General features: G+C 39.2%; 1 protein-coding gene across 4 annotated transcripts in view; it reads right to left on the bottom strand.

Moving 5' to 3' along the window:
• The window catches only part of SHISAL1 (shisa like 1), a 73,635-nt gene that overhangs the window by 35,302 nt on the left and 11,529 nt on the right, over nt 1-26,804 (bottom strand). For all 4 annotated transcript variants that reach the window (XM_054282130.1, XM_054282128.1, XM_054282127.1 and 1 more), the window contains exon 2: nt 3,454-3,552. In XM_054282130.1, the coding sequence (XP_054138105.1) occupies nt 3,454-3,520 (67 nt within the window). In that variant the 5' untranslated portion in view covers nt 3,521-3,552. The remainder of the gene's footprint in view (nt 1-3,453; nt 3,553-26,804) is intronic.

Here is a 26,804-nt window from a genome sequence, read left to right on the forward strand (position 1 = left end):
AATCAGGAAGCAAAGAGAAAATTCATGGACTGAGATAAACTCTGTATAACAAATAAGAAAAAACCCCACAACACCATCAACAACAAAAAACAAAGCAATCACTTACTGCCAGCAGACTGATGTCCAGCCAGTCTCTGAGCAATTTTTCAGTAAACTCCCACCCTAATTTCACTGCTGAGCATCCATCCCAGGGAATAGAAACCACCTTGGTCAGTCTGGGTCAGCAGCGCCAGCCTGTCACCGGCCACAGCTCTGTGATACCAGCGCTGCTTTGGTCACCAGCCTAAAACACAGCCTTGACCCCACACCAGCCAGACCTAGCACACAGAGAAAACACTTCCTCAATTTATTATAATTTGTGTAATTTCAGTTGCTGTCTATTCTTCTCTGTGGATACAATAAACAAAGAGAGACAATAAACAAAATGGGATTTATTTTCTTCCAAGTTTTTTTTTGTTTGTTTTTTTTTTTTTCTGAAAACAACTTCACTTAAATCCTCAGGTTTAAAGGACCTTATTTCTATAGAAATACTTCAGATAAAGGCATTGTACATGTAAAGGCCTTAAATTGTCTGTTGCGAACGTGCGGCTGTGTCTGGAGTTGTGAGTGCAAATTCTCAGGCTATTTTTGAAAACAGTTGCCACAGATGCTTCTCTCTCTGTTCCAACTGATTTCAAGAGGATAGTCTGTCATGCTTCATCGCCACAAGACTTACCTACTTTACCTTAAAAAATACACTGCCAGCAAATGTCAAACTGTTACTTCTCTATCCAGTCACAGCTAGAGATCTGCCTAATGTACATTTTTAATTTAGATACTAAATTTTTAAAGCCCCAAGAGTCTTTGGATGGCTGGTGTTTATCAGCTTTCCATATGGAACCATAGAAATATTCATATGTATGCATTTTACCACATGTTAACTTGCTGTGTGGATGTTCATTTCCTACTTCAAAGAAAATATGCTGTAATGTGCAAATAATCTCATGATTTTTGCTTGTTAATATAAGTCTTGCTGTCAGCACTGATTTTATAAATGTGTTTCAGTCCTTTAAATGAAAAGGTTTAGATTTGCAAAGCCAATCTAAGAGTTAGTGGTCAGAAAGTCATCCTTCCAGCATGACTGCATGGTGCTCCTCCCTTTATTATGCATTCCTTGTGTGCCCAGTAAAACCAGTGAGTGCTCACCACGCCTGAAACATCACTGTGATCTTGCTGGCACTGAAATACAATACCTCAAGTTTCAGTATTCTCAACCCAGAAACTGATTACTGAGATTGTTAATCTTAGTATACCAAAGACCTGGAAGTGAAGCAGTATCTTACAGATGGAAGTCTGTAAATCTAGGGCACTCAAAGGGAATCTTGCCATTAGATTTTCATTTCAGCTCAGGTTAAAAATGAGGTTTATATTCCAGTGAGAGTAGTATCCTTTCTCCGTCACACTCCCTATCATTCACTGCATAAAGACAGTAGTTTTCCTTTATGGAAACTGATCTGTCTTGGACAAAAAAAAATTACACTGGCTGGCTGAAAAATAATAATAAATTTCCTCCTGTAAAATGTGTTGTGAGTTACCAATGACCTAAATCCCTTCCTACAGATCACAGGGGCAAAATTCCACAAGGCAGGAGCAGTTTGGCTGTCACGAAAGACTTGTGATGATTTCAAATTAAGCCTGGACTCTACATGCTAATATAGGACATGAGATAATAAAACACCAATAATCCAAGGAGCAACAAAATTATAAGAAACACATTTACAAAGCCAATAGTTATCAAGGATAATAGATAAATTATGTAAGAAGTAAAAGCTGTGTGTAATTGGTTTCAAATAAAAACATTGCCTTGAGGGAACAAGGGTTTGAGGGAATACACCAGTGGCTGAATACAGGTATTTGCATAGTGCATTGCACAGTGCAACCACAGTGTCTCACTCAACTCCAACACAGGAATTTGTATCAGCTTGAGGAGATGGGTGGGAGGAGTGGGATCTCAGGACAGCTCTAGCAGAAGTCCCCTATAAAGAGTGGCAAAGGTGTAAAAACTTAAAAATTGTCAGAAGAGCCTGGAGCAGCTGGAACAGTTTTGTGATGTTTGATCCCTGTTGGATCACTTCATTGAAGACTTCTTGATAACCAAGTTCATTGCTACACCAGGGAGGTAGATTTTTGAAATTTCTTTAGGCTAGGGGAAGACAAAGAAGCAGCTCCAGGCCCTGTGCCTGATCCCAGTCCATCAGAGGAGCAGGACAGTTCCACATTTAGGAAGTTCCATACATGGGGATTCCAGGGGAAGGGCTCTAAAGGAAAACAATGATTTAAGATGAGTAGGGGAGTGCTCTAATTGATAATCTTGTAACATTGTTAGCAAAACAACTGTGTCAGAGCTGAATAATAAACTATCATTAGCAAGAATCAACTTGAACACTGCAAACAAGCAATGAGACTGTGGTCAACAAAACACACGCCTGAACTGACTGGTGAGGATATGAGTATTAATATTTTATGAATGTTAAAGACACAGACTCAGTAGTAACAATTTTGACTGGAGCACAAGGATACTTTAGGAAACATGGTGCCTGGTAAAATTTTAACTCTGGTGGTTGGGGATGTGATGTACTACAAGAGAATAAGAAGCAGTGATTGAAAAAAAACATCTTTTTGTATTAAAAACTGCCTCAAGAGTGGAGGACAAAAGATATTGAACTAAAAACATGTAAGGTCAAATCTATTTGGACTGACAACCTTTGAAAATTTTATTTTAAATATTCACTCACAATTACAAAAAAACCCTAAAGCCATAAATTACTTCTGATGAACAAATACAGATAATAATCAGAGCACTCCACTAATTCTCAGTCTAACAGCACATTTCCACACAAACCCTTTCTGTGTGCTAATTGCAAACATCTAGAGCAGAACTACCAAGCATCAGGAGAAACATCTCTGGTCCAGTCAATTCTTCAGATTCAGGAAAATGACACAGATTCCAAGTTCAATCCTTCAGGTAGTTCACATTCTCTGGTGTGCACATAGAAAAACACATACCTGGAACCTGATTTGCTCTGCTTCCAGTGGATGGTTATTTAGCAAAATGGATGTGTTTTATGGTGGTATAGAAATTATTCTTTTCTTTTAGGTGAGCTGAAAAAGTAGCATATCCAAAGAAATAAAGCTACTATTTCAACTTTTCAGTCTGCTTTGTTCTTCCAGTGAATTTTCAATTCCATTTCAAATTCCAGTTTCCAGTTCTTAAATACAAAGAGGCTTCATTTATGTTGGACCTAGATGATCTTGAAGGTCCCTTCCAGCCCTAACCATTCTATGATTCTATGACTGATTTTTTAGACAATTAACAATTATTTAGTCTTGTTTATTTTGTAGAAACCCTGTATTAAATTGCAATTATTTTTTTGCTGTGGCACACATCGGTAAAAGATAAATTACAAAAGTTACCTGCTGACAAGAGTAATGAAAGCAGAACCATCAGCACATTCAAGGACTGTTGACCACAACTTGTCATCGTTGGCTTTCATTGGTCCATTAGAGAATTATCTGTTGGACAAGATGCAACATCATGAATAAATGCCTGTTTCATCTCCTTTCATTGTTCAAATGTTCACTTCCCCACATAGCTTTGGTAAAATGACATGGCTTCGCACATTAGGGAAAAAAAATCAATTTTTTTTTCTGAAATTTTTTTTACACTTTTTTAAAGGGAAATCAATTTTCCTTTCTATGATTAAAATTCCTTTCTCATCTCACAATGGAGATATACAGCTGTTTACATACTTTTCATTAACCCAGAGTAGAGATGAATCATATGAAGTTTATACTGAATATTCATATGTCCCCTGTAATCTACATCCAGCAGAACTCTGTTTTTTTTACTGTCACAGAACAGGCTGTATTATATGTGTAAGGGCCAGAAAGGAAGAAACAATAGAAAAATAAGCTGACTGCTTTGAAAGTCAATGTGTTTTACCCCATTAGAGGGTGCAGTCGCTCAGAAAGTGGGTCAGCAACTGAGATGGTTGGAAACACTTCAAAAAATGTCTTTTCATTAGCATCAGAGCCTTTCATGGGATTATTATTTATTGTTTTCCTAGGACAGGGAGTGAGAAGTGATGCAGTTTGATCTGACTGGCAGCCCTCGTTGGTGTTTCCCAGACAGGGTGAGCCCAAACTCCTCTTCACCTTGATTCAGCAACAGCAGCTGCAGCAGGGACTGTCCCAGGTGTCACCACCAGGAGGACTGGTGGCACCTGTCATTGCCATCACTGATAAATTCAACTAACTCTGCGTCTCAGAGGTTTCCAGCATCCTGGACTCACACAGGCATCAGGACACAACAGCAGAGGTCAGTTCTGCCTTTGTGCATGAACCCTGTGTGCACTGGGGCCACAGACAGGATGGCCCAGGGGGTGCTGCTCAACCTGGTGTAGGGAATCCAACTCCTGCGCTGCTAAAAGTGTTCTCAGGTGTTTACAGTGGAGCAGCCTGGGGAAAAAAGAAAGGGAATGGCAATTTCTGTAAAAATTACACTGCTCCTGACACCTCAAGAGACACATTTTGCCAAGTGCCTATAAAATAAGCTGTATATGAATATGCTGTATTCTATAAATACTACATGGTTTACTAGTTGGTGTCTGCTCCAACCTACTGAATCAAATTAAAATCTCCAAACAATTGCACCTGCTCGTAACAAAAGGGGGAGGGGGTGAAAATTAACACACCACGAGCAACTGAATTCTGAGTAACAGATGTGGGCACCAGAGGGGAAACATTGTGCTACCTACGAAGTGTTGGGAGGCAAAAGATTCCTCACTAACACAAAGTGCTGTGTGTGGCACAAGCAGATTCACCAAGAGCTATCTTAGCATATGGATCACAAATCTAAAAATCGGTGTAACTTCTTGTGGTGGTTTCAGTTCAAAACTGGGCAGAAACACCATTGTAGGCCTTGAAACATAAGTCCTTTAGAAACATAGTACCCCTAAAAAGAGTAAATCAAACAACAGAACTCATTTCAAAAACAACCTTATCGACACCTGGGCTAGGGAACACGACATTAAATAAGTATACTATATCCCCTATCACACACCAACTACAAACAAAATAAAGAAGTACATCAGACTATTAAAAAACACCTTAAAAACATTAAGTAAAAAATATTTCAAAAATATATATATTTTATGTATAATATATCTACACTTCTGTACAGGAAATCACACCAGTTTACACTGTTTGCTGCAAGCATGATTAACACCCAAACCACTGTATTTCTAGCTTTAAAATAAGCCACTTCCTCCAGAGGAAAACAATTTGAAGCTTTAACACTATGAAAAGAAAATAAAAGTGCAATAAACTAGGAATGTTAAGTAAGAGTATTTCTCATGAATACTGAAAAATGCCTCCCTCCTTTTCCAGAGGGAATATCACATTAATTAGAAAACTAAGCAGACTTAAAGTTGGAATTGTTTTTTAAAAAAAAGAATAATAATGAATACAAACCAGAGGTTGAGAACGTAGGCATTTACTCATGAAAAACAGCTACAAAGAAGAAGCTATTGCCAGTATTGATAGGAATAAAAGGAATTTGATATTTTCCTGAGTAAACCAAAGCTGCAGGAATGCTGGTAGTGATGCATTAATAAGGGAAATCTTGGCCTTCTTAACAGCTAATTAAAAAGAGATCAATAAGCACTCCTGTTGTGTATCTCAGATGACAAAGATGTTTGGTATAGCTGAGCCTATTAAATATTTCCATATCAAGAATAATTCAGGATGACATTAATGAGTTGATACTTAGGTTTGCAATTTGATATTTGCATTTCTATGTAATTTGTACGTAGTTATTTCAGCAGAGCTGGCTGGCGGACACATATATAATTTTTTCAGTTTGTTGGAAAACAGTGGCAAGTTTCAGAGGACCTGTAGAAATGTAAGAAGATTTTTAGAAGTAAATGAGATAATTCAAGTAATCAAAAGCTTGTGAGTGTGATGTCGATCCAGACAAAATTAATGGCATGGTTAACATGCATTCCAATTAACAATTAATTAGGGAGATAAATATAAGTAACACAATCACTATGCGATTTTGGCAAAGTTAATTTTATTTCTTTCAGGGCTCTTGACTAAAGTAGTTTAAAGATAGTTATAATGTAGGAGGCACCTGTAAAATATCATGCAACTTGAGCAGGCAGTAAGAATGATGAAAACAAGCTTCTTATCAGTTGTGGAAGAATAACTCAGTCTGGAAATCAGGTGCATGTCTTGGAAAGTACAATCCTGTTAGTAACTGAGTACAGCCTCACTGCTAATCTCTTAAACAGCACTGCGGGTACAAATCTAAAAGCTTTTTAGGGAGGGAAAATTTATTCAATTATATCCAACAGAATGGGCAACAATGAATATGGCATTTTAATCCAACTCATGCAATGGTTGTATTTTATAGAGTATCAGCTGGGAGGATCAGAGAGGGGGACTAGATAGAGATGCATATCAAGAGCCAGCAGAGTGACAGAATCTGTGTCAGTGAATACATACATCTAGGTAAATTTTTGTGGTGGTAGTGAAATGCTCCAATTTTATAACTTAATAAGCAATAATTTTATTGCTTCAGTGATCATTACACAGAACAAGACCATTTTTGGAGGACAGAAATACAAGTAACTGTTAATTCCTTGACTATTTTGAATTTCTTACATGCTGCTGTCCGGCTAAAGCCATCATATTTGAGCAGTATCACAATGACATCTCTGAGGTATTAGAGATCCACTCAGCCACTGGAAGAGATGTGCAGGACAACAGGTGATGTTCTGTAAGGAAGAGCTTAAGTAATACACAGTATTTCCTGATGTCAGGCCACAGAATAGGGAGGGCACAAACATGGTAATTAGCAGTGGTCTAGATAAATAAATTATTATTTATTATTGTTATTAATTAAAGACTGATGGCATTTTAAAGCAAGAGCATTACATCTGAAGGATGGAGGAAAGGAAGATTTAGTTGTAGTCTCTTTTTTTTATTTTTTTTTTGAGTAGAATTTGAGGGTTTGGAGGCTATGCGATTGTTTTCCTTTTAGTACAGCAAATGAGCAAATAGAAGGGTGGTCTAATGCATCAGTTTTCATTTTTAATGCACCATTCCAAGCTTATTGTGGTCACTGTGGAGGTAAGGATGATGCCCATCCTTTTCCTCCTCCTTTAAGATTCATATCCTCACACCACCTCCTCCCTTCTGCTGGCAATCACAATTTCAGCTACCCCAGAAAGCAGACTAAAGAAGTGTCTGAAGAATCACATTTTAGAGGCCTTTTTTCACTGTTTGTCCACCTCTTATCCTTGTTCCCCTCTCTCACTATTTTTTACTATTATTATTATTATTACTATGCAAGCAGCTGCATGGCAGTTAGTTGCAGGCTGGGGTTAAACCATGACACAGATCTAATCTGGAACAGAATAAATGGTCCTCACTCATGATTTTTGCTATCTTCTCATGAATAAGGATTCTGTCCAGAATCTTGTTTTCCCTTGCAGAAAATGCAGCCATGCATGATCCAAAGACAGCACCACTCAAAGGAAAGGTGCTGTAATGTTATGATCAAGGGGACCATAGAAATGCATGAGCTCATTATGCCAGATTTTACTTCCCTGTGACATTTTAGCTCTCACTCTGTTCCTACCTACACTGCTTTGGTTATCCTCATAGTTTTATCTAGCTGTCTTTTCTTGAAGGGAATCAGTGAATCACTGCAAAGAAAAGCTGCCAAGAGAAACAACCATTTCATGAGGGAAGATTCTGATGAAGGAATTATTTTCCCCTGACTTTGAAGGAAAGTTATGTTTAGAAGAGATGTCTGAAAAACAATGCACATTTTGCATTTTTTTCGTTATTAGGAAGAACAAAAGGAGCTAGAGCAAGAGAATTTATTAAACACATCAGCACTGCCTCACAAGTTTTCTCTCTGCCTAGAACAGAAAATAGGGCAATTCAGGAGATCATTTAATTCCTTTTTCCTGCCATAGGATTAAGACCATCTAAACCATTCTTAGCAGAAGTTCACAGGATTCCTACCACCAGTGGTTTTCTAACCTTCTCAGTCAATTCCCTAGAGAGTTTCTCTACCCTAGAAAGGTTTCCCTATACCAAATTTGCAGCCCCTTTGCTTTGCTTTAAGCCTTATGTCTCGTGGAGCTGGAAAATTATTTACCTACAGACACACTGGTTTCACCTCTTTGCATCAATCTTTTAGTTAATACATACAAGAAATGCCATCATATCTTCACTCAGCCTTTTCTTAGGCTAACAGCTTACACCTCTTGCAATCTTTCTTTTAGAAACACCCTTGTTATACCTTCTATGCCCTCTCTTTGATCTGCTTCTATCCTTTATAGCAAGGTTGTGCAAGTAACTTCAGCATCCTTTTTTATTCAGTGGTTTTGTATTTTCTTAGTGCCCTGAAAGTCCTAACAAACATCCTAAGAGCTGCCAGCTCTTCCAGGAGAAATAAAAACACAGCATTACCAAAGTGCAGAAAGCCACGGAGCTTCTGCTAATTCTCAGTGACTGCAAGGGCACACAGGTAAATCCCTCTGAAATGAAGAGAGGCACACCTGCACTCAGACAAAACCACATGGGTAAAAATGCATCAGGACTACATGAGAGACAATGCTGGTGCACTGTGGCAGCAGTAAGGGGATGAGTAACACGACCAGAGCATGACAGTGGTTGAGAAAGCTGTTTAAAATTAGAAGGAAAAGAAAAGGCTGTGATCCAAACCTAACTCCTAGTCTGGCTCTGCTCACTTCTCACATTAAAGAGGGCTTAAAAATGCATCCAGTATGTGCTCATGAATGCCATTGCAATGAAATTACAGGCTTATTACAAAGGATGCAATATAAGTGGCATGAAGGATTTCTGATTATTAAGAAAACATGTGGTTTCACACTGCAGCAACCTCAACAACATGTTTATGAAAAACAGATACTAGGTTTCAATTGACAGTTGCCTTACTTGAAACAACCTATGAAAAGGAGCTGCGGGTAGAAAACCTTCTGGATTGTGATGCAGCACTAACATTACTCAGTGCCTCTTCCCTAAAAACATCTCACTACACAAATGCTGGAAGTTAAGCACGTGTGAGTCTCTACCCAGCTGCAGACAAAGCCTTTGCAGTCAGAGCTTTAGTACTGCTAAAGGTGAGCAAATGTATATTACACCACCTAGGCCACAAAATTCTTCCTCTTTATTTTATGAATTTTATAATTGAAAATATAGACTGCTCTGTTTTATTCCACCCTCCCATGTTTACTATTTTCCACAGCTGTTCTCCAAACAGTTATGAAGAGAAAACATTCATGAATCCCAAAAAATAAAGCCCTGAAGTACAGCCTGAAGGCCAACTTGTGAACTTCAAGCTGTTATTAACAGGATGGGGCCAAGAAACCTGCACGTGCCACAAGTGTCATCTGTCATAGCCATTCATTCCTCTCCTTTTACCTTTCTTTTTCCCCTTTTCACTAACACATTTAGTTGGTCATTGGGAACTGTCCCACAGCCACACCATAAACATCCAAGTTGGAATAGGGTTTTAGCAGTTCCCACAGTAGAGTCTGATACAGAAGTTAAAAGGTCCCTTTATTACAAGAGTATTAATTTTAGAGAGTCAGTGGTGCATTCAGACCTTATAATCACAAAATTTAACTAATGAGAAAGTTCCACAACAGAGCACAAACTCTATTCACAGCCAAATTCTAAACTGTCTCCATAGCAGATATAAAGATATTAAAGACAATACCATAATGTAGATGTAGTGCAAATAAGTGATTCATTACATACTTGCATGTGGTAGAATAAATATTTAATTTCCTAGATTTATTTCTGATAAAGGTCATAAAATCTTAGACTGTTGTCTGCTCTACAACTGGCCTTACACTGTATACATTAGACCTCATTTTGGGGAAAAATACCTAAATGACTTTTTGGAGACAGTCAGCTTTGTAAAAATAACAGCTGCAGTTGTGATGATTTACTGACAACTAACTTCAGCTACAAGTTAGTGGCAACTTTCTCACTTGTCATTAAGCAGGATTCATTCTGCAGCCAAGAGCTGCAACCTTCCCTAATGCTCTGAAGCCACTGAGAAATAAAATATTTATATTTTCTCATTTGCATGTATTTTATTAGCCTGAGCATAGGCAGCTGATAAAGGTTTGCTGTAGTCATCCAGAACCCTTATTTTTAGTGAAATAACTCATTTCAGATGTACACCTGGACTACTGAGTCAGCTGATCTACAATCTTGGGAACTCAACTGAGTGCTTTGCTAATGAATTCATACATCTGCCAGGGTGAAACAACCAAACTATGCATGAAACAAAGCAATCTGAGAAAACTGAATTTTCACCCTAAAATTATGAATGGTCTTGATCTCCCATGTGTCAGGAATGATAAGGAAGTATACACAGTTGTGTAATAATATTCTAAGAGAGTTTAAGAAAGGGATAGGATACATTTTTTAATGATTACAAATCTCTAATCTCTACTGTTAATCAAATTTCAGTTTTTAAAGAAATGCAAGGCTCTTCTCTAGGGAAACTTCTGCTCGGGCCTTTTGAGTTACTATCAGTACAGAACCAAAGCAAATGTGCTTTAATTTAAAATATTACCATGTTTTAAATTAATAATACAATTTCTACTAGTTTATGTGAAACAGTTTGTCCAAGTAATTCTAAGGATGTTACAAAGAAATGAAATGAGTTTTTATAGTAAAATTAGAGGTTTTATAACAGCCAGGTTTTATAAAACTCCCAGATGTAATCCCTCAATCTGCTTCAGAGTATAGCTCTAAAACTTGTGAATGTGTATACCTGTAAAAAGGGCAGTAAACCTGGCTTGTGTATTTTTAATATCCATTTGAGAAAAATGTAATATATCAGCAGTTTATCTAGTGAAAAATGTGAGCACATTTTTGGTTTTCCCAATATGCTCTCAGCTGTATATACACAGAAAGCAAAACTACCTACAGTCTCTCTGGGAACATATTTTGACACATATTCCTTTCAAAATGGCCTCTTCTGAAAAAAAAACCTTCCAGTGCAAAGTCTGGGACATCTAAATTTTATTTAATTCTCACATTCTTCAACAACAATTATCAACATCTGTATTTAATCAGATGGGTTTCTAACCTTCTGTCACTCTGGGTCTGTAGACATTTTCAAATGTTATTTTGTTCAAAAGTGAAAAAATAGGAGCAGCAAGTTAAACAAAAATTGAAGTCAACTCAGAAAAGCATTCATTTTTTCATAGCCAATACAAAGGAAATCAAAATTCTCATAAAGACTTTTTCCTCTTTCCATCAGCTTTAGAAAGAATGTTTCCTTTTACAAATACAAATTATTACTCCATTCCTTTACAATCTAATTAAACATTTCAAAATGTAAAAAACCCCATTCCCCCCCCCCCCCCAATGAGGATCATTTAATCATACCAACACAAAGTGTAGCTTGTCTGACCTACCTGGATCTGCACTACAAGTATTTTGATAGCATTATTCCAACTTTTCTAAGGATAACACCTCAATGTGCAAAAGGCAGGTCTTTTTTTTTTTTTTTTTTTTAAGCCTGATACTAGTCCTTTAAGAAGAAAATAACTCTGAATTCCTGCAAACATTTTGGTCAAAGCTTCCTCACCCTGTTGTTAAAGAAAATGATGAAAAACATCCACTGGAGTAAACTGGGAAATCAGAGAATCAGGATGAAAGGGATCCACAAGCATCAGCAAGTTCAAAAGAATTCGCCTCCCCTCTTAAAACATCTGCAAATGTTTCACATACTGAAACATTTCTCAGTAACATCACAAATGAAGGTTGTTCCTAAAGCAGACTCCAGCTAAGGAAAAAGGAAACTGTGTGGGAGCCTTAACCAAGGACTGTAGGAAAGAAAAAAAAATGCACAATAGAAGGTGGGAGTAACTTCCTTTTCACCTGTTCTTTTGCCTCATTCTGACTGAACAACCAGCCTCACACTGCAGGAGAAAATGCCATTTTTCACTGCTGCACACATAAATACCTTAAAAAGCTGGTTTAAAGGGCAGTACATGGCTGTACTACTGCAACCGTCCTAGCTCACAGCTATTCTAATTAAAACCCCTGAATTTTCAACCCCAAGAACACTGGATTGTTAACAAAAGCTTAATTTTGAAAGTAACAAGGCACAGAAACCAAGGAAAATGCTAGTGAATCCTTTGTCCTCTCCTCTTAAGCAGAAATACCTGCAGGACAAAAGAAAGGACAATTTTTAGTGGTCAGAACAGCAGGTGTGGAGGTTGCCAAGCAGAAGCAGATAAAGCATGCAGAGCAACAGAAAAGTGGCTTTCAACAATTTATCCTTTTCTTCTTTTGTAGAGCGTGCAATTTTTGGAACTGAAAAACCAGGTAAAACAAAGCTCTGCTGCTGGTGGTGATATCACATGGCCCCAAGCTTTGTTTCACACCCTCTGTTTTACAAGATGTTAAAACTGCTTATTTTATGCCTAGCTTGGGGTGTCTTCAAATTTTATGCTGTGCACAGAGGTGGGTGCAAGAGGAACTGCATCCAAAGGCTTGTACAGAATTCCACAGAGATTCTTGGCCTCCCATGGATCAAGCGTCAAACACGCCTCTCCTCACTGAGCCCAGTGCAGCTGAGCAAAATGGAAAGTACCAGAAGCATCAGCTGCAGGACGAAGCCACAGTTGTTTAATATTTATCTCAGTGGGCAGGTTTCCATCCCTCACACAGAACATAATCCAGGGTGTTCCAGCTACTACAATCAACATCACATTTTGGCTCCAAACAGCTCCATCCCTAAAAGTGGCCTCCATCTGAAACATTTCCCATTAATAGGTGCACAGAGAACAGTTTGCCAGAACTTTCTGAAATGGTTCTTCTGAAAGTGAAAAGTGACGTGCGTTTCCCACTTTCCTTAGAGACCAAGAGAACCACTCAAATCCAAATATTTGGTAAGTAAGGATAAAAGTACAGCATTCAACCCAGCAAAGCTATTTGCCAGTAAGCAATATTGCAGTCATGTATTCTGTTCCTTCTCACAGATATTTTGGAGTCCAAACAAATGAAAAAAAAAAAAAAGACAAGTGGAGGGGCAGCACTATTTCTAGTTTGCAGAAAGGATGTTGATGTTCATAGCACTCACAGTCATAAAGGAGGAATACAACAGACTTGAGGACTGTACATCAAGTTTGTAGACCTAATGCTTTAAACAGGAAACACTGATTTAAAAAGCCATGTGGAAAACAATCAGGGTAGGAAAATAGAACTTCACCTATGAGAATACAAAGTCACTTGATGTTTAAAAGATTTTCATTAAGTTTATGTACAGAAGAGAGCATGGTTTAGGAATTCTCCTGCACCCAATTTAGTAATGGTCAACTCTCAAGTCATGTGCAGTGATGGCTTCTGGACTGGTAAAACTGAAATGTGGTGGTCACAGGTTGAATACAACTTTCTGATAGGAACCAGATGCTAGCCACTGCATCTTTGAGATGCACTTACAAAGCCTCTGACCCAAAGAACTGAAAATTTAATTAAGCCTCTGTATAATTAAATACACACCTCAACTTAATGAAAGATTGTGATGAAAGGATACAGGGATACCAAGATCACTTTAAACCATCCTTGCTGATAACAAGTGTAGGTATCTTTGAAGGATCACACCTAATTTCCACATTCAGATAGTGAAAAACAGCTCAAAATTATGCAAAGATGCAAAATCAGAATATAGACTTTTAAACAACAAGAAGTATTTTAAAAATCAGATGCTTTGTTTCTGGAAATTTTAGCTGAACAACTGCTTTTCCTCTGCAATAATACTACATTTCATACATTGTCTCATAAAAGTTGACATGAAAAAGTCCTTTCTCATAAAGGGAACAGTTTCTCACATTCTCCTAATGACCCATTCTTTAGGGTATTTTAGCAACATGAAATTAGTTACATTTGGTAAGCAGCAATTTTATAACCATATAACACAGATAGTTTTAGCTATTTCCCTTAAATAGGGGACACAGAAAGCTGATCATAAAACATATTAAAAAAACCCCAAAACAACAACAACAACAAAAGCTGGAATTACAGGCTCCAAGGCAGGGAGTACCAACGCTTGCAAATTTTATGAGCAGAATTTAATTTTAATGCTGGTATCTCAAGGCATTTTCAAGGTCTGTTCCCAAACTGTTATGCTTATGGTAGCAATACTTCTTGTCTAATAAAAATCTCATCCTTTTGGCAGCTGCCACAGATGCTCATTCTGCAATCATTTTCTTTTCACCAACCATAAGGCCTTTGATGCCCACTTTGTAATACACTTATCAGTATGGACGGAGTCACACAGCCCAGACAATCCATTTTGTGTCTTGGCACAGCAAAATACATCCAAAATATATTGAATGGTGGAATCCTTAGACCTTCAATATAACTGAACTGTATCTAATGGAGTCTGTGAAGAGCAGAGAGGCTTTTTATACTTAAAATTAACCCATTTCAGTTACAGGTAACAAACCAGAACTCCCCACATAAAGAGGCCTGATAGAGAAAAGATTGAGAACTGCCTTCCTTATTTTACTTGGAATGACAACTCACAGAGACATCGCTGAACAACTCTGGGGGAAAGACAGTTATTATTTTAAGAAGCAAATTATAGAAATATTTAATTTCTAGCTCATATAAATGAGACAGAAGCTAAATGACAGAATAATGGGAAACAGAGTTGTCCAAGTCAGGGAATGGTAGCCAGATAACCTGATTCTATTCCTTCTCATTTTCTACTTCTTTCAGCTGCTTAAATCATTATTTATTCCCTCCAGCAAAACTACTGAATAGAAATTATCAGATCTGAAAACCCCTTTCTGTTTTTGAATTTTTTTCTGAATTATTATTTTACTAAAAATCAAAGTCAGCAGTCCATTCCTCAGCTTCCTTGGTAATCAACTGTCTTCTACACTTCTAAACATATTGCTGTGGTTTGTGGCATTTCAGCAAAGGTCATATGTCACTCTCTTTTCTACTCGTCCTATTTTTTTTCCTCTTCAAACAAATCCTTATATTGGGTAAACTATTTATCCAAGAATCCTCATGTTTTAATATCTGGGCTTCATCAGTTAAAAGGGTAGGCACAGACTACAGCATGGTTTTGTAAAATTTCTATCATGTAATCACCATCTAGGATTACTGTCCTGTTTCAGGAACCATAACACTGGCAAAAGAGGCTTTTCCAAGGGCTCCTGAGGAGTCAGTGCCTCAGCTGCTGGAGCTACTGTAGATCCTAAGTGTAACCTCAAGTCAAACAAACTTCTGGATACATACTAAATTTGTCTTAGATATAAATTTCTTCTATATTCCCCTAACGAGGCTAAAAATGTTATGAAAGAAAAATTGATTCCTGAAAAATCTTCATGCAATTATCATAGCAATAAATTATTTCATTGCTTATATAAATGTCTGCTTTTCTCCAGAGCTCTCAAAAGCATGGACATCTTTTACTTCAATGACTTCTATTGATCAGCTGTAAATAAATACGAAATGCTACCAGATTAACATTCTCTTATTCTTGCTTTACAAAAGGGCTGATTTGCCCTCACTGTATCACTACTTTTGCAGCCCACTTCCCAAAAGAGTTTCATTTCTCAGTATCCTCCCTCTTTGGGACAAGTTCTGTGTCACTCGTCCTGTGAGAAATATGGGAGAAACTCAATAGTCTTTGATAAGGAAAGCAAGCTTGGATCATAATCCTTATTTCAAAGAAGCACTTAGAAAATGAAATATTGAAACATCAATTAATTTGAAGAAGTAAGGAAATATTTTACATTAGACTGATATTTACACATAGTTAAAAAACAGTATTTTCTTTGAGAAGGAACATCGCACTAGGTCAGAAACCTTATCAACTGGAAACACATCCAGTGGGTAAGGAATTCAATTAAAAGGAGGCCTTGTTCTTAACCTGATATATTTCTAGCTAGGAAATCTCACACGATGCTTCTCTGACATACCCTCTTTTTCCTGAAAATGCCAAACCATAGGGCAAACCTGCAATTTCATCATTCTTGTAAGCTCTAAGCATAGCAACTTCTGAAGGCCATTTTGAACAATGAATTTCCAAATCAAGTAATGCAATTAATCATCTTCCTTGTATGACAAGGTAATTAACAATAATTGGGAAGGCCGTTCTAAATTACAGAAATATCTCTCAGTCTAAGAAGAAAACTCACCTTGAAGCACAGCACTGATTAAAAAAGAATTCAAGGAAAATCACACTTGGGGAAGCACTTCTCAGTTAATCAGGCCTTTAGCTTGAAACTGCAACATCGTGGGCACCAACTTCCACATCACCCCTTCCAGCAAGACTCATAACCAGGCTTGGCATCTGCACTGTGCCTGCCTTCCAAACTCCTTCCTTGTCAAAAATGGGCTCTTCAAATGAAGAGGGATGTAAAATGTGCTTAGAGAGGAGGGCAAGATTCATGTGGAGAAGTGGCAACTTTCCTCAGGGAAGTCAAGAGGTGGCAACCAGAGCTGAAACATCACAGTATGCTAAGAATCCCTGCTGCATATTAAAGAGTGAGCGCATTTGTTTCTCTAGCATGAAAACACCTGGAATCTTCAAACATATTGTCCTGGTTTGAAAAGGAATTGAGTTTTTTTGGGATGCTGTGGTCAAACCAATAGGTGCTCAGATTTGAATACTGGCACCTGGTGTGGCCACTGAGGACATGGATACACCTTTGAGAACACAGGGGGTTAAAAGCAGAGCACTCCCAGGGGAAGCTCTCTTGGGTTCCCTTGGTGAAAGAGGTCAGAGCTGCCCTGCCGGCTGCGGGCTGGGCGGGGAGGGGAAGCCACGGGCGGGTGAGGTAGGCCAGGCCTGGGGCAGAGAGGGGAGGTGAAGGCCCCGGCAGGATGGAAGGGTGAAGGAGCACCGAGAGACATCGGGCAGCCACACTCCCGCAGGGGAGAGAGAGTGACGGTGCCTGTGCCACCTTGAAATCTGATAGCACGGCCCGGCCAAGGAGGAGAAGGGGGGTTGCGGTGAGAAGGTGCCCAGCAGGGCAGCATGGGAGTTCTGGACAGGCAGAGCCTGAGATTTTTAACCCTTTTCTTGGATGATGGAAACCTTATAAATGAGGATCCTCCTGGAGTTGAATGAGAAGAGAGATAAAGATGAGATAAGAGGAAATGGGTCATGAGAGAAGTTGAGAAGAATCTTGGGTGGGCGGAGGTGATGGAGTGGCCTTTGGCTGGACTTTTCTTGTATAGCCATGGACAGAACCATTTTTCCTGTGACACAGAGACTGCATTTAGGGGGAGGCAATGGCTTGGAGCCAAGAGAGTGCAGTGATGTGATGTGAAGGAGTGCGTGAACAGAGGCGATGGGTGAGGAGGGTGCTGGTGCCCTCCGTCTTTAGGGAAGGAGGAGAAGATCTCTGTTCTCAAGACCCCTCGGCCCCAGGGGGTGAATCTGGGGGGGTACTGGTGTCCCGAAAGTGAGAGACTGTGCTTTTTTTGGAACTGGGCAAAGCATCCTTGAAAGGGGAATCCTAGAAGCAGCTCTGGTCCATGCGCAGTGGTGAGAGCACTGGGCATGGAAGGAAGATGTCACGATGGCAAATGATCTCTGGGCGGTGCCACGTGTGACATGGAAACACAAGAGGTCTCAACTGTGTTTCCAGGGGAAGCCTATGGCACAAGAGGGACTCCTCTCTCCTTGATGAACTGAGAATTGATTATCTAAAGGCTTGTGATGGACTGAGAGTTGATGATCTGAGAGGCGGATGTTTTGGAAATTTGGTGGGGGGAGGAGGAATGGTTTTGGAAGGTTTTCATTCTGAGATCTGTGTGTGTTTCTTTTTATATATAGTTGTAGGTTAATAAAGTTTTTCTTCTTTATTCCTAAGCTGGAGCCGGCTTTGCTCTATTCCTGGTCACATCTCACAGCAGGCACCAAGGAGCATATATTTTCATGGGAGCACTGGCATTGCACCAGCGTCAAACCGTGACACGGATGAAGTAAGTCATGAAGAAATCCAGAAGGCATTGTTTCTTAAAGCAAGCAGAAAGGAAAATTGGCTAGGAATGAAGACAAATAATACAATTAAAGGTTGAAATGGGTTAAAACTTTAAGTTTGTTCATCAAAACTGACAAAGTTATTCCAGTAAGACTGCTGCACCACCTCTAGTTTGTTTAAGTAAATTTCCAGACTTTAAAGGATAAGGAAGGTGAAACCAAAAGACAATAGGTCTCAGAAACATTTGTTTATCTGTTTAGTAAAATGTTAATATGGGTGGGGGGTTTGCTATGATTGATAACACAGCATCAGCTTATCCGCTCAGTAAACCTAGGATTCCAGGAACTCAGCAGATTGAGCCTAAAAATTCCAGGAATCAGACAAAGGAAAATTACCAACCTTCATCTTCAGACCCCGGGAGGTGGACTATGACCACCTAAACACAAAAGAAGAATACGCAGAGTACTACACATCAATCCGGAAGAAGGACTGTATAAGAACTCCACGGAAAATCAGAAGAGCGTGACAGTGGCGGAGCGGAGACTCCCCTGTCGCCCAGCGCTGATTTGCTTATTGCCTTGCCTGCTGTAATCAATAAATTCTCAATTGGTTTTACTTGGCAAATTGTCGGCTCAATTTATAACAAAGGTGACATGGTTGATGCTGCTGGGCAAGGCTGGCATAGCATCTAACATTTCCCCAGCCATGGGCTGGGGGTGGGCAAGGTCCCACTAGGGGACACAGCCAGGCCAGTGACCCAAACTGACCAAAGGGATACTCCAGATCATGTGACATTGATTCAGACAAAACCTAAGAAAAGGAGGAGGAAGGGGGAGCATTGATTATTTACTATGTTTGCCTTCCAGAGCCACACTGGAACCCTGCTTCCCTTGGATGTTGCTTACTGATGAGAAGTAGAGAATAAAATGTTTGGACATTTTCCTTTGCTTGTGCAAATCCAATCTTGGCTTTTGCTTTAATAAACTGCTTTATCTCATCTTCCTTGTTTTCCATCACATTTTCTCTACTCTGTCCAGCTGAGGAGTGACAGAGCAGCTTGGTGAGCATCCACCATACAGATACTGGGTTTGCCTGGCAAGGTTCTGGTGGTGGAGGGAGGGCTACAGGGGTGGCTTCAGTGAGAAGCTCCCAGAAGAATCCCCCATGTCCAGCAGAGCCAATGCCAGCCCAGGCTCCAGGACAGACCTGCCACTGGTAAAGGTCAAGCCTAGCAGAGAAGGTGGTGACACGGTGACACATAGGGAATAATGGATTTAAGAACAAAAAAAAAAGTTCATGCACAGCTGTAATTGGGTATACAGAGAAGAGTGGGGCGAAATGTGATGAACTGCCCTTAATCCCCTTTCTCACCTCCCTGTGCTGCTGGGAGGGGAGGAGTGAGAGAATCAGGATTAATCCTGGGAAGGGAGGAGTGGTGGAGGGGCAGGCTTTTTCAATATTGGTTTTACTTCTCATTATCTTTGTTAATAAATTCAATCCATTTCCCCAAGTAGGATCTCGTTTTCCCATGACAGTGATGGGGGAGGGATCCCTCCCTGACCCTACCTGACCTCCAGAGCCTTTCCCCTCCTCTGTCCAACTAAGAGAGGCAGTGATAGAGAGGCTTTGATGGGTGCCTGGCATCCAGACAGGTAAAAGCGACCACACAACTGATAGCAATATATTGACTTCTGAAGGTCTCTGACTGGCTGCTAAATGCCTGAAATACAAGACAAAGAGATGCCCTTAAGAAGAGAACTGTGGGGATATCAGCCCAATTAACTAGAAACAAGCAGCTTCAATTGAACCGTCTCAATTACAGCTGTGTAAGGCAGTCAGTTCAGGAGAATATCCATGTAAAGGACAAACAAAGCATCTGCAAACAAAACAGTAATTTTAAAAATTCAGGGCAGTCCTATTGGTCTGACCACCCATAGACATTTTCAAACTTCTGTGGGAAAGAGGGATCAGTCTGTTTTTGAAAGCAAATATTGCTATTAAAAAGGGAGATCTCCCACAGGAGAGGTTTCAGAACGCACCAGTGCTTGAAGGTGGTGCCTACCTCAGCTAACCTGAGTAAAGTGGTTATTTTGTTGCTTGTCTTAGAGATGGAAAAAGAGCCAACTGAGTTCAGCCTTTCTCCAACCAGGAGCACATCAGTGGCTCTCTGAGGCTACTCCAATGGAGCACCACCAGGAACACTTTAGTGGAAGATTCCATTTTGGTCTCACAACCAGCCTCTAGATTATCCAGCTTTTCTCCAGTCAGGAAAGCAACAGCATTGTACTTCAATTTGCTTTTGTATTTGGAGCATGAAAAGCGTTCTGGAGAGGTTTGTTGTGCCCAAAGGGGAAGAAATAATCACAAACATTAAGTATTTATATTGCACTATATATATATTAATGTCACCAATTTTCTCCACTAAAAGCAAGACTAAAGCTTTTTTTTGCTTTTAATAAAATTTGTTATTGAAAAGAAAAACTCTTTGTACATTCTGTATAGTTCATATCGTTCTACCATGCAAACATATGGCTCAGATTGCTCATTCGCATGAAGATAAATATGTTTATTCTCCCACTGACTCAGTACTATGAGAAACTTAATTTACTCAAAAGTTACCCCTAACATAACTAAAAAAAGAGTATTTAAATCCTTCAGAGCCTTCTTACTGGGAAAAGGTAATCCAATAATTAAAGAGAGCAGCTTTTCATCAGGAAAATCAGCAGTTTTACGACAAAAAATAGCTACTGAGGTAAACATTACTATTTATTCATTGTTACAAACATGATTCAATTTGAACATGTGCATACAGGTAATTTTCATATATTTAAGCCCAGTCTGCAGACAGCACCCAATAGCCTGGAGTGGTACTTTATTTTTCAGCCATGCACCTGTTAAAAATTCTATCCAGCTGCTCAGCACTCCAAAAGCAACCAACAATTTGGGTCTAAAGTGTGCTAATCAGTGCAATACATTTTTTTTTAATAACCACCAGAGTGCTGACATGCCACTGCAGGCACATCCTCCTCCCCTGGACAAGCACAGCTCTGGCACAGGACTGCAATCCCTGAGCATCAATGCAATCCCCTCTGTTCTTTGCAGAGTAAGAGCCAGAAAAAAAAAAATAAAATCAAAGATCCTCCTTCTCTTAATGGACTTGGACCTCTTTGATGTCTCACTCTTCTAAGGTGAAGATTTTTAAATATAAAAATTACTCTGTCAATAATTTCAAACAGTATGACTTGTGCTTAAACACAAGTTTCACTTCAGGAGAACAAGTGATGCCAAAGTGATTTCCTTCATTACTAGAAGATTTCTGTAGTGTTTCCAGATAATGTATTTTCAGGCATTCATCTTAAGCAACAAGAAATGTTCTTGGATATTCTTTTTTCTTGGAAGTATTTCTAAAGGGTTTTAAAAACTGTCAGGTAAATTCAGAGTACCCTAATAAAAAGACTCCTTGTGTACAGCAGCTTGACTTTCACCCTTCGGACTTTGCAAAGTTATCACTGTCCTTTTGGTCAAACCAGAAGAATTCTGTATTGGACAAAGACAGACTACTTCATGGGAGCAACACTTGGGAACAGAAGCTGATTCCAAAGATTTTGAAATATTGCTGGGTTTAAGTGAATTACAGAAAACTTGCCTTTTGAAAGTTTCTTTCTGCATTGTACTTCCCACTAAAATAGAAATGGGATTTTAGACTTTTCTGCTTTACCTGTCCTCAGTTGTTTGGGAAAAACTGATTGAAAAGGATTTGATACATGTGATAAATGTGACACAATACATAGGATTTGATATCACATGACACATATAACATCATATCATATGACATGTGAACCATGACATCTTATGACAATATGATTACAAAAATCATATTATACAATCATTCATGGCAAATAAAATAGGTGACATCTATACAATATATGTGATAAATATGAAACATTATTATTAATGGCATATATATTATATATCTGAGCTATGACATAACAGGTTTGGGTTTGGTTTTTTTTGAGAAATTCTCATAAGAACAGATTAAGCTCACTTGTTTTCTAGATTTTTTGTGTATTTGAAGAAGGGGCAGGTTTAGAAAAAATAGATGAGTCACAACCTTGTGCAGTCCTGAACCATCAGGAAAGCAATAATTTTCATTATCACAATACCCACTTCATGTTCAGTGAAAACTTTAAATATTGTATATATTCTCCACTTTATAGCAGGATTTTCTGCAATCTGCATGGATTAAGCTACATTGTCTCAAGACATTAAGTGTAACAAATCTCATTTTCAAACCTACTACAATATGTTTTAAAAGCTAATCCAAAAGCCCTTTTACTGCCTTTCAGTAAAAATCCCTTATTAACTATGCTGAATCATGGCACACTATATAAATGGAAGCAAGACTCTAATAAAAGATGAGATATTAATAAAAATGAGGAGTGGGAAGATGGATCAACAACTGAGAAAGCTGCTTAGCAACGATAAGGGTGCAGAATTAAAAAGGATGATGCACACAGGAAGCAAATTTATGCAAAACACAGGCTGGAGTACAATTGAACAAGTATCTGCCTTTGAGTAATAAAAAAGCTTTTCTTTCACATGTTTAGGAAAACATATTTAGTTAAAAAATATTAGCACTTACTACTGGTAACTAGACTACCAGGTATGGGGCAGGTATTTTTGTCACAGTTAAAAAGAGTCTTCTGCCCTAAATGCACTTTGAAATTAAAACCAGTCATACAGAATGAAAATTCAAAGCCTGTTACAATTACATGAAGACTCAATGTAGCTAAGGAAGAACGTAACTGAAAACAGGAGGAAGGGTGGTATTTTTATTATGATTTCCATAGTAATCATCATATAATACTTCATAATTGAGAAAAGTTTTAAATCACTTTACAAATGCCTTGGAAAAAATTCCTTGAGCACTTGGAACAGTGCCAGTTTTGCTGCCCAGAGTCTCAGATCCAAACAACTGATGTCTGCTTTGTTTTAGCCCACATCTGTTCAATTGGTACCACACAACGGGCACACATCCTTGTGTGATTTTTACCAAAATATCCCCTCTGCCTAGTCTCTCATCTCCAGAGAATCCAAAGGTTAAACGACCATGACCAATCAACTGCAACAAGTTACAGATTTTAAGAAACTTAAAATAAAGAAACAAACTATTAGTATATGTAACAAATTACTAGTTAAACAATGCTTCACGTACCTGTGAAGGGCCTTATTTGAAATGTCAGCCTTGCTATTGTTAGGCAGCAGTGAATACACAAGGCTCAAGTATTCTGGCAGTAGAACTCTGCTGTCTCATTTTCTTTCCTTCTCCAAGACCAACTTCATCAAAAGGGTGGGCTGAGTATTGATCCAATAATTGACACTAATAAGAGAGGTACGGTGGAAATAAGACTTCTGGATAAGCTCACATTATCTAAATCAGGAGCTGCCAACTGGCCCTTGCTGACGGATGGGTCACACGTGGTCACTCTTGTTTCCCATCTCTAGGCACAGCCCTGTGAAGGGCCCAGCTCTGGGGGACAGACTGCTGTGCCCCATGCTTCACTTCCAAAATCAAGCACAGAATGGTATTCTAGGAAGAGAAACAAAGCTAACCAAACCACACCAAAACTACACCAGGACAAGACCCCTCGTAGAAAAGGGGTGAGTTAAGGGTCCCTAAGCAAAACTCCCCAGGCAGATATTCAGACATTCCTGGGACACCTCTCACCTATCTTTAGAAACTTCCTACAGCACACAGATGTGTATCTATACTGAGTTCAGTGGAGAGGGGCTTTCCACATGCAAATCAATATGAACATCTTCATTTGGAAGACAAAGAAGGTGCTGCTTACTCCAAGGCGAAGAGAACTCAATTGTGCTTGAATACACCAAGTCCTAAGAGTCACATCTTAGCTACCAGCACTGGGCACCAGCACATGGTGAGACAGCTTTAGGAAACCTTATTTCTGGCAGCAGTTGATTGTCTTTTAGTCAAATGTGACAGAGAGGGCCAACTATGGGTTGGCCTCATCATTAGAAAGAAATAAGGAATACTGCACTGACATGAGACCAGGGAAACACAGGAAGACCACTGGAAGATGCAGCCTTGAACTTTCTTGAGGAAATGAGGATGTGCCAAGTGACGAAAACCTAACTATACCCAGAGGACAGCAACTATGCAAGCTGCAAAGAACCCAGACTGTTACATTCAAAAAATATCTGACGCTGAAAGTTGCCCGTGGAGCTCTGGCAAACTGAGAGCACAACTTCCTGCCATGTGAAGGACAGATGCAGGGACTACAAGATTACTTCACTTAATAAGAGCACGTAAGAACCAGAGCTTGCATAACACATCACTGAGAACCATGTCAGTAGGAGAATTAATTCGAAAGTATTCTGCTTCAGAGTTAAGTACAAGGTTTTAGGAGAAGATAAGCAAGACTATCAGCCTGAAATTAAACAGGCTGCTATTACATTTGTTTTTGGCATACCCAAGTCAGCATAGTTAGCCAAATAATGACCTCCAAACTTAAGGAAAAAGCACTTCACAGAAAGAAGTTAAACTGAGGTGCAAGAGCTCTTTGCTTTTGCCACAGCAGAATATAGAATAAAATGCTTCAGTAAATGAACTGAGAGAGGTGCAGGACATAATGGAGGAGGAATTACCCATCACTGAGATTAACTGGTTGCTCATTAGCCAGGCCATTCCTGCATATATCAAATTGCTACCCCAGGGTCCAAGGGCAATATTAACATGGTAAGAGAACAGATCTCAAAAATTCAAGCACTCAGCAGTCTGTGCCTTAAGACACGGAGCAGAGGTGTTTCTCTCATACACCTGTTGGAATAACCTGTATAAGCAGAGCATGAATGCTCCTACAGCACAAAAGAAGGTAGAACTTAGATACTGACTGAAATGAACCGATCAATACATAAAAAGAGAATGAGAGGGAAAAAACCTGGAGAGATAAATGACTCCATGTATTCCCTGTATCTTAAGACAGCACAAGGTTATGTATAAAGCTGTTGGAAACTCAGAATACCTTTATGGTACCCATTAAAGAAATGTATTCTTTGGATTACTTTCCCAGCAAAGAAGGCAAATAAAGGAAAAGCATAGATATTTTGGTGATATAAAAGGTTAATGCTAGTAAAGCTTAAGTCTTAACCTAAAAGAAATAGCATGACTACACATGAGTCTGAACAGCTCTAGAAGGAACTAGAATTCACAGAGTAAAGCAAAGAAAGGTAAATTCCCTAAGAATAAAAACAACATTAATACCACATTTGCAAATGGAGGCACCTTAGACTGTTCAGGCGACCACAAATATGCTACAACAAAGGACTATTGCAAAAGCAACTCAATTTCCTGCACTATCCGATCTCAGTCACTGTCGTTTATAATGTTCAGTGATTGCTGTCTCCTTGAGACAAACTCACCTGAGGACTATTATCTAGACAGCAGTCTTCATAAGTACTTTGTCTAAGTGTACTCTGTGACTCCACAACAAACCAAATTCTTTTGCCACAACACTTACTGCAACTTGCCTTCCCAAAGATGTGCTGATTACCTTGGCTAGAGGACAGGTAAAGACACTAGGAGGGAAAATCCCTAAACATCTGGTGGCTCATTGAAAACAAGGCTAGTTTCCACATGGATAAAACTTATACTTTAGAGGGGAAGGAAGATTTGACAACCTCAGGGGATTTTCTTCTTGTTTGGTGAGGAGACACATCTTAAGAATCCTTTATATGAGGAACTGCATCCCTGAGAACACATAGTTTTAAAGCAATCTGAATAAACACTGGGAATCTGATCATGTTGCAGGTCTCTTCTCTCACCACCAAAGAGTCCAACTCCTATTGCTAAACAAAACACTGCACAGGGAGCAAAACCAAGAGCCATTTCTGTCACAGAAACTATAAATCTGTACAAGAAACACAGCACAATGCCATAGTGGAAAAGAGCTTTAGTGCTGTCACCTGAGAAAAGCCAAAAATCTACAGAGCTCTGATGATCAGAGTGCATGCAGGTATCAATGTCTCTGCTCTCAGTGGATCATCTACCACTGCTGTCATCCAGCCATCAAGATGCTGTGTCTAAGTTAAGGGACTTCCAGTGAAGACCAACCTCTATCTCTTTTGTTTTTGTGATTCCAGGTCTCTTTTCCTCTCCCACTGCTGCCCTTGATGCTGAAAACTAATCAAGTAGGGCTTCCACATTCCCATTGTTACTCTGTCAAGCTTTGCCCATTCAGTCCTTCAAAGAGTGTGCCAGAAGGCAAAGAACTGCACAGGCTTAACAGAATTTCTTGACCAAATTTATTTCAGAGAATTTAAGAGTTCCAATTCCTCAAAACTACAATAAATCCCAAGACACAGTTTCCCTTACACAGAGCTGACTCCCTCCTCAAAGCATCCACAGCTTGGAGAACACTTCCTTGCCTTCAACCAGAAATCATTCTATCAGGATCCATCACTCACTGAGGAATGGGGGGGATAAAATGGTAAATGAAATTCATGCTGGTAAATGCAAAATAATGCAGGGAGGAAATCCCTTTCTCTCAGCACTGGGCAGGCTACTGCATCTTAGAGAGACAGGAAAGCTATAATGAAATTATGCACATCAGTTCTATGCAGATAGTGATTTAGTACTCAGTAGCAGATAGAATTTCAGAAGCTGAGATGAGAAAAAAAAGGGGGAGAAAGAAAATCTCATTACAACATGGTATAATTTTTCTACAT

Source organism: Melozone crissalis, unplaced genomic scaffold (genome assembly GCF_028551555.1).
Source record: "Melozone crissalis strain CALT ecotype California unplaced genomic scaffold, PUWL_Pcris_2 ptg000033l_1, whole genome shotgun sequence".
NCBI lineage: Eukaryota > Metazoa > Chordata > Aves > Passeriformes > Passerellidae > Melozone > Melozone crissalis.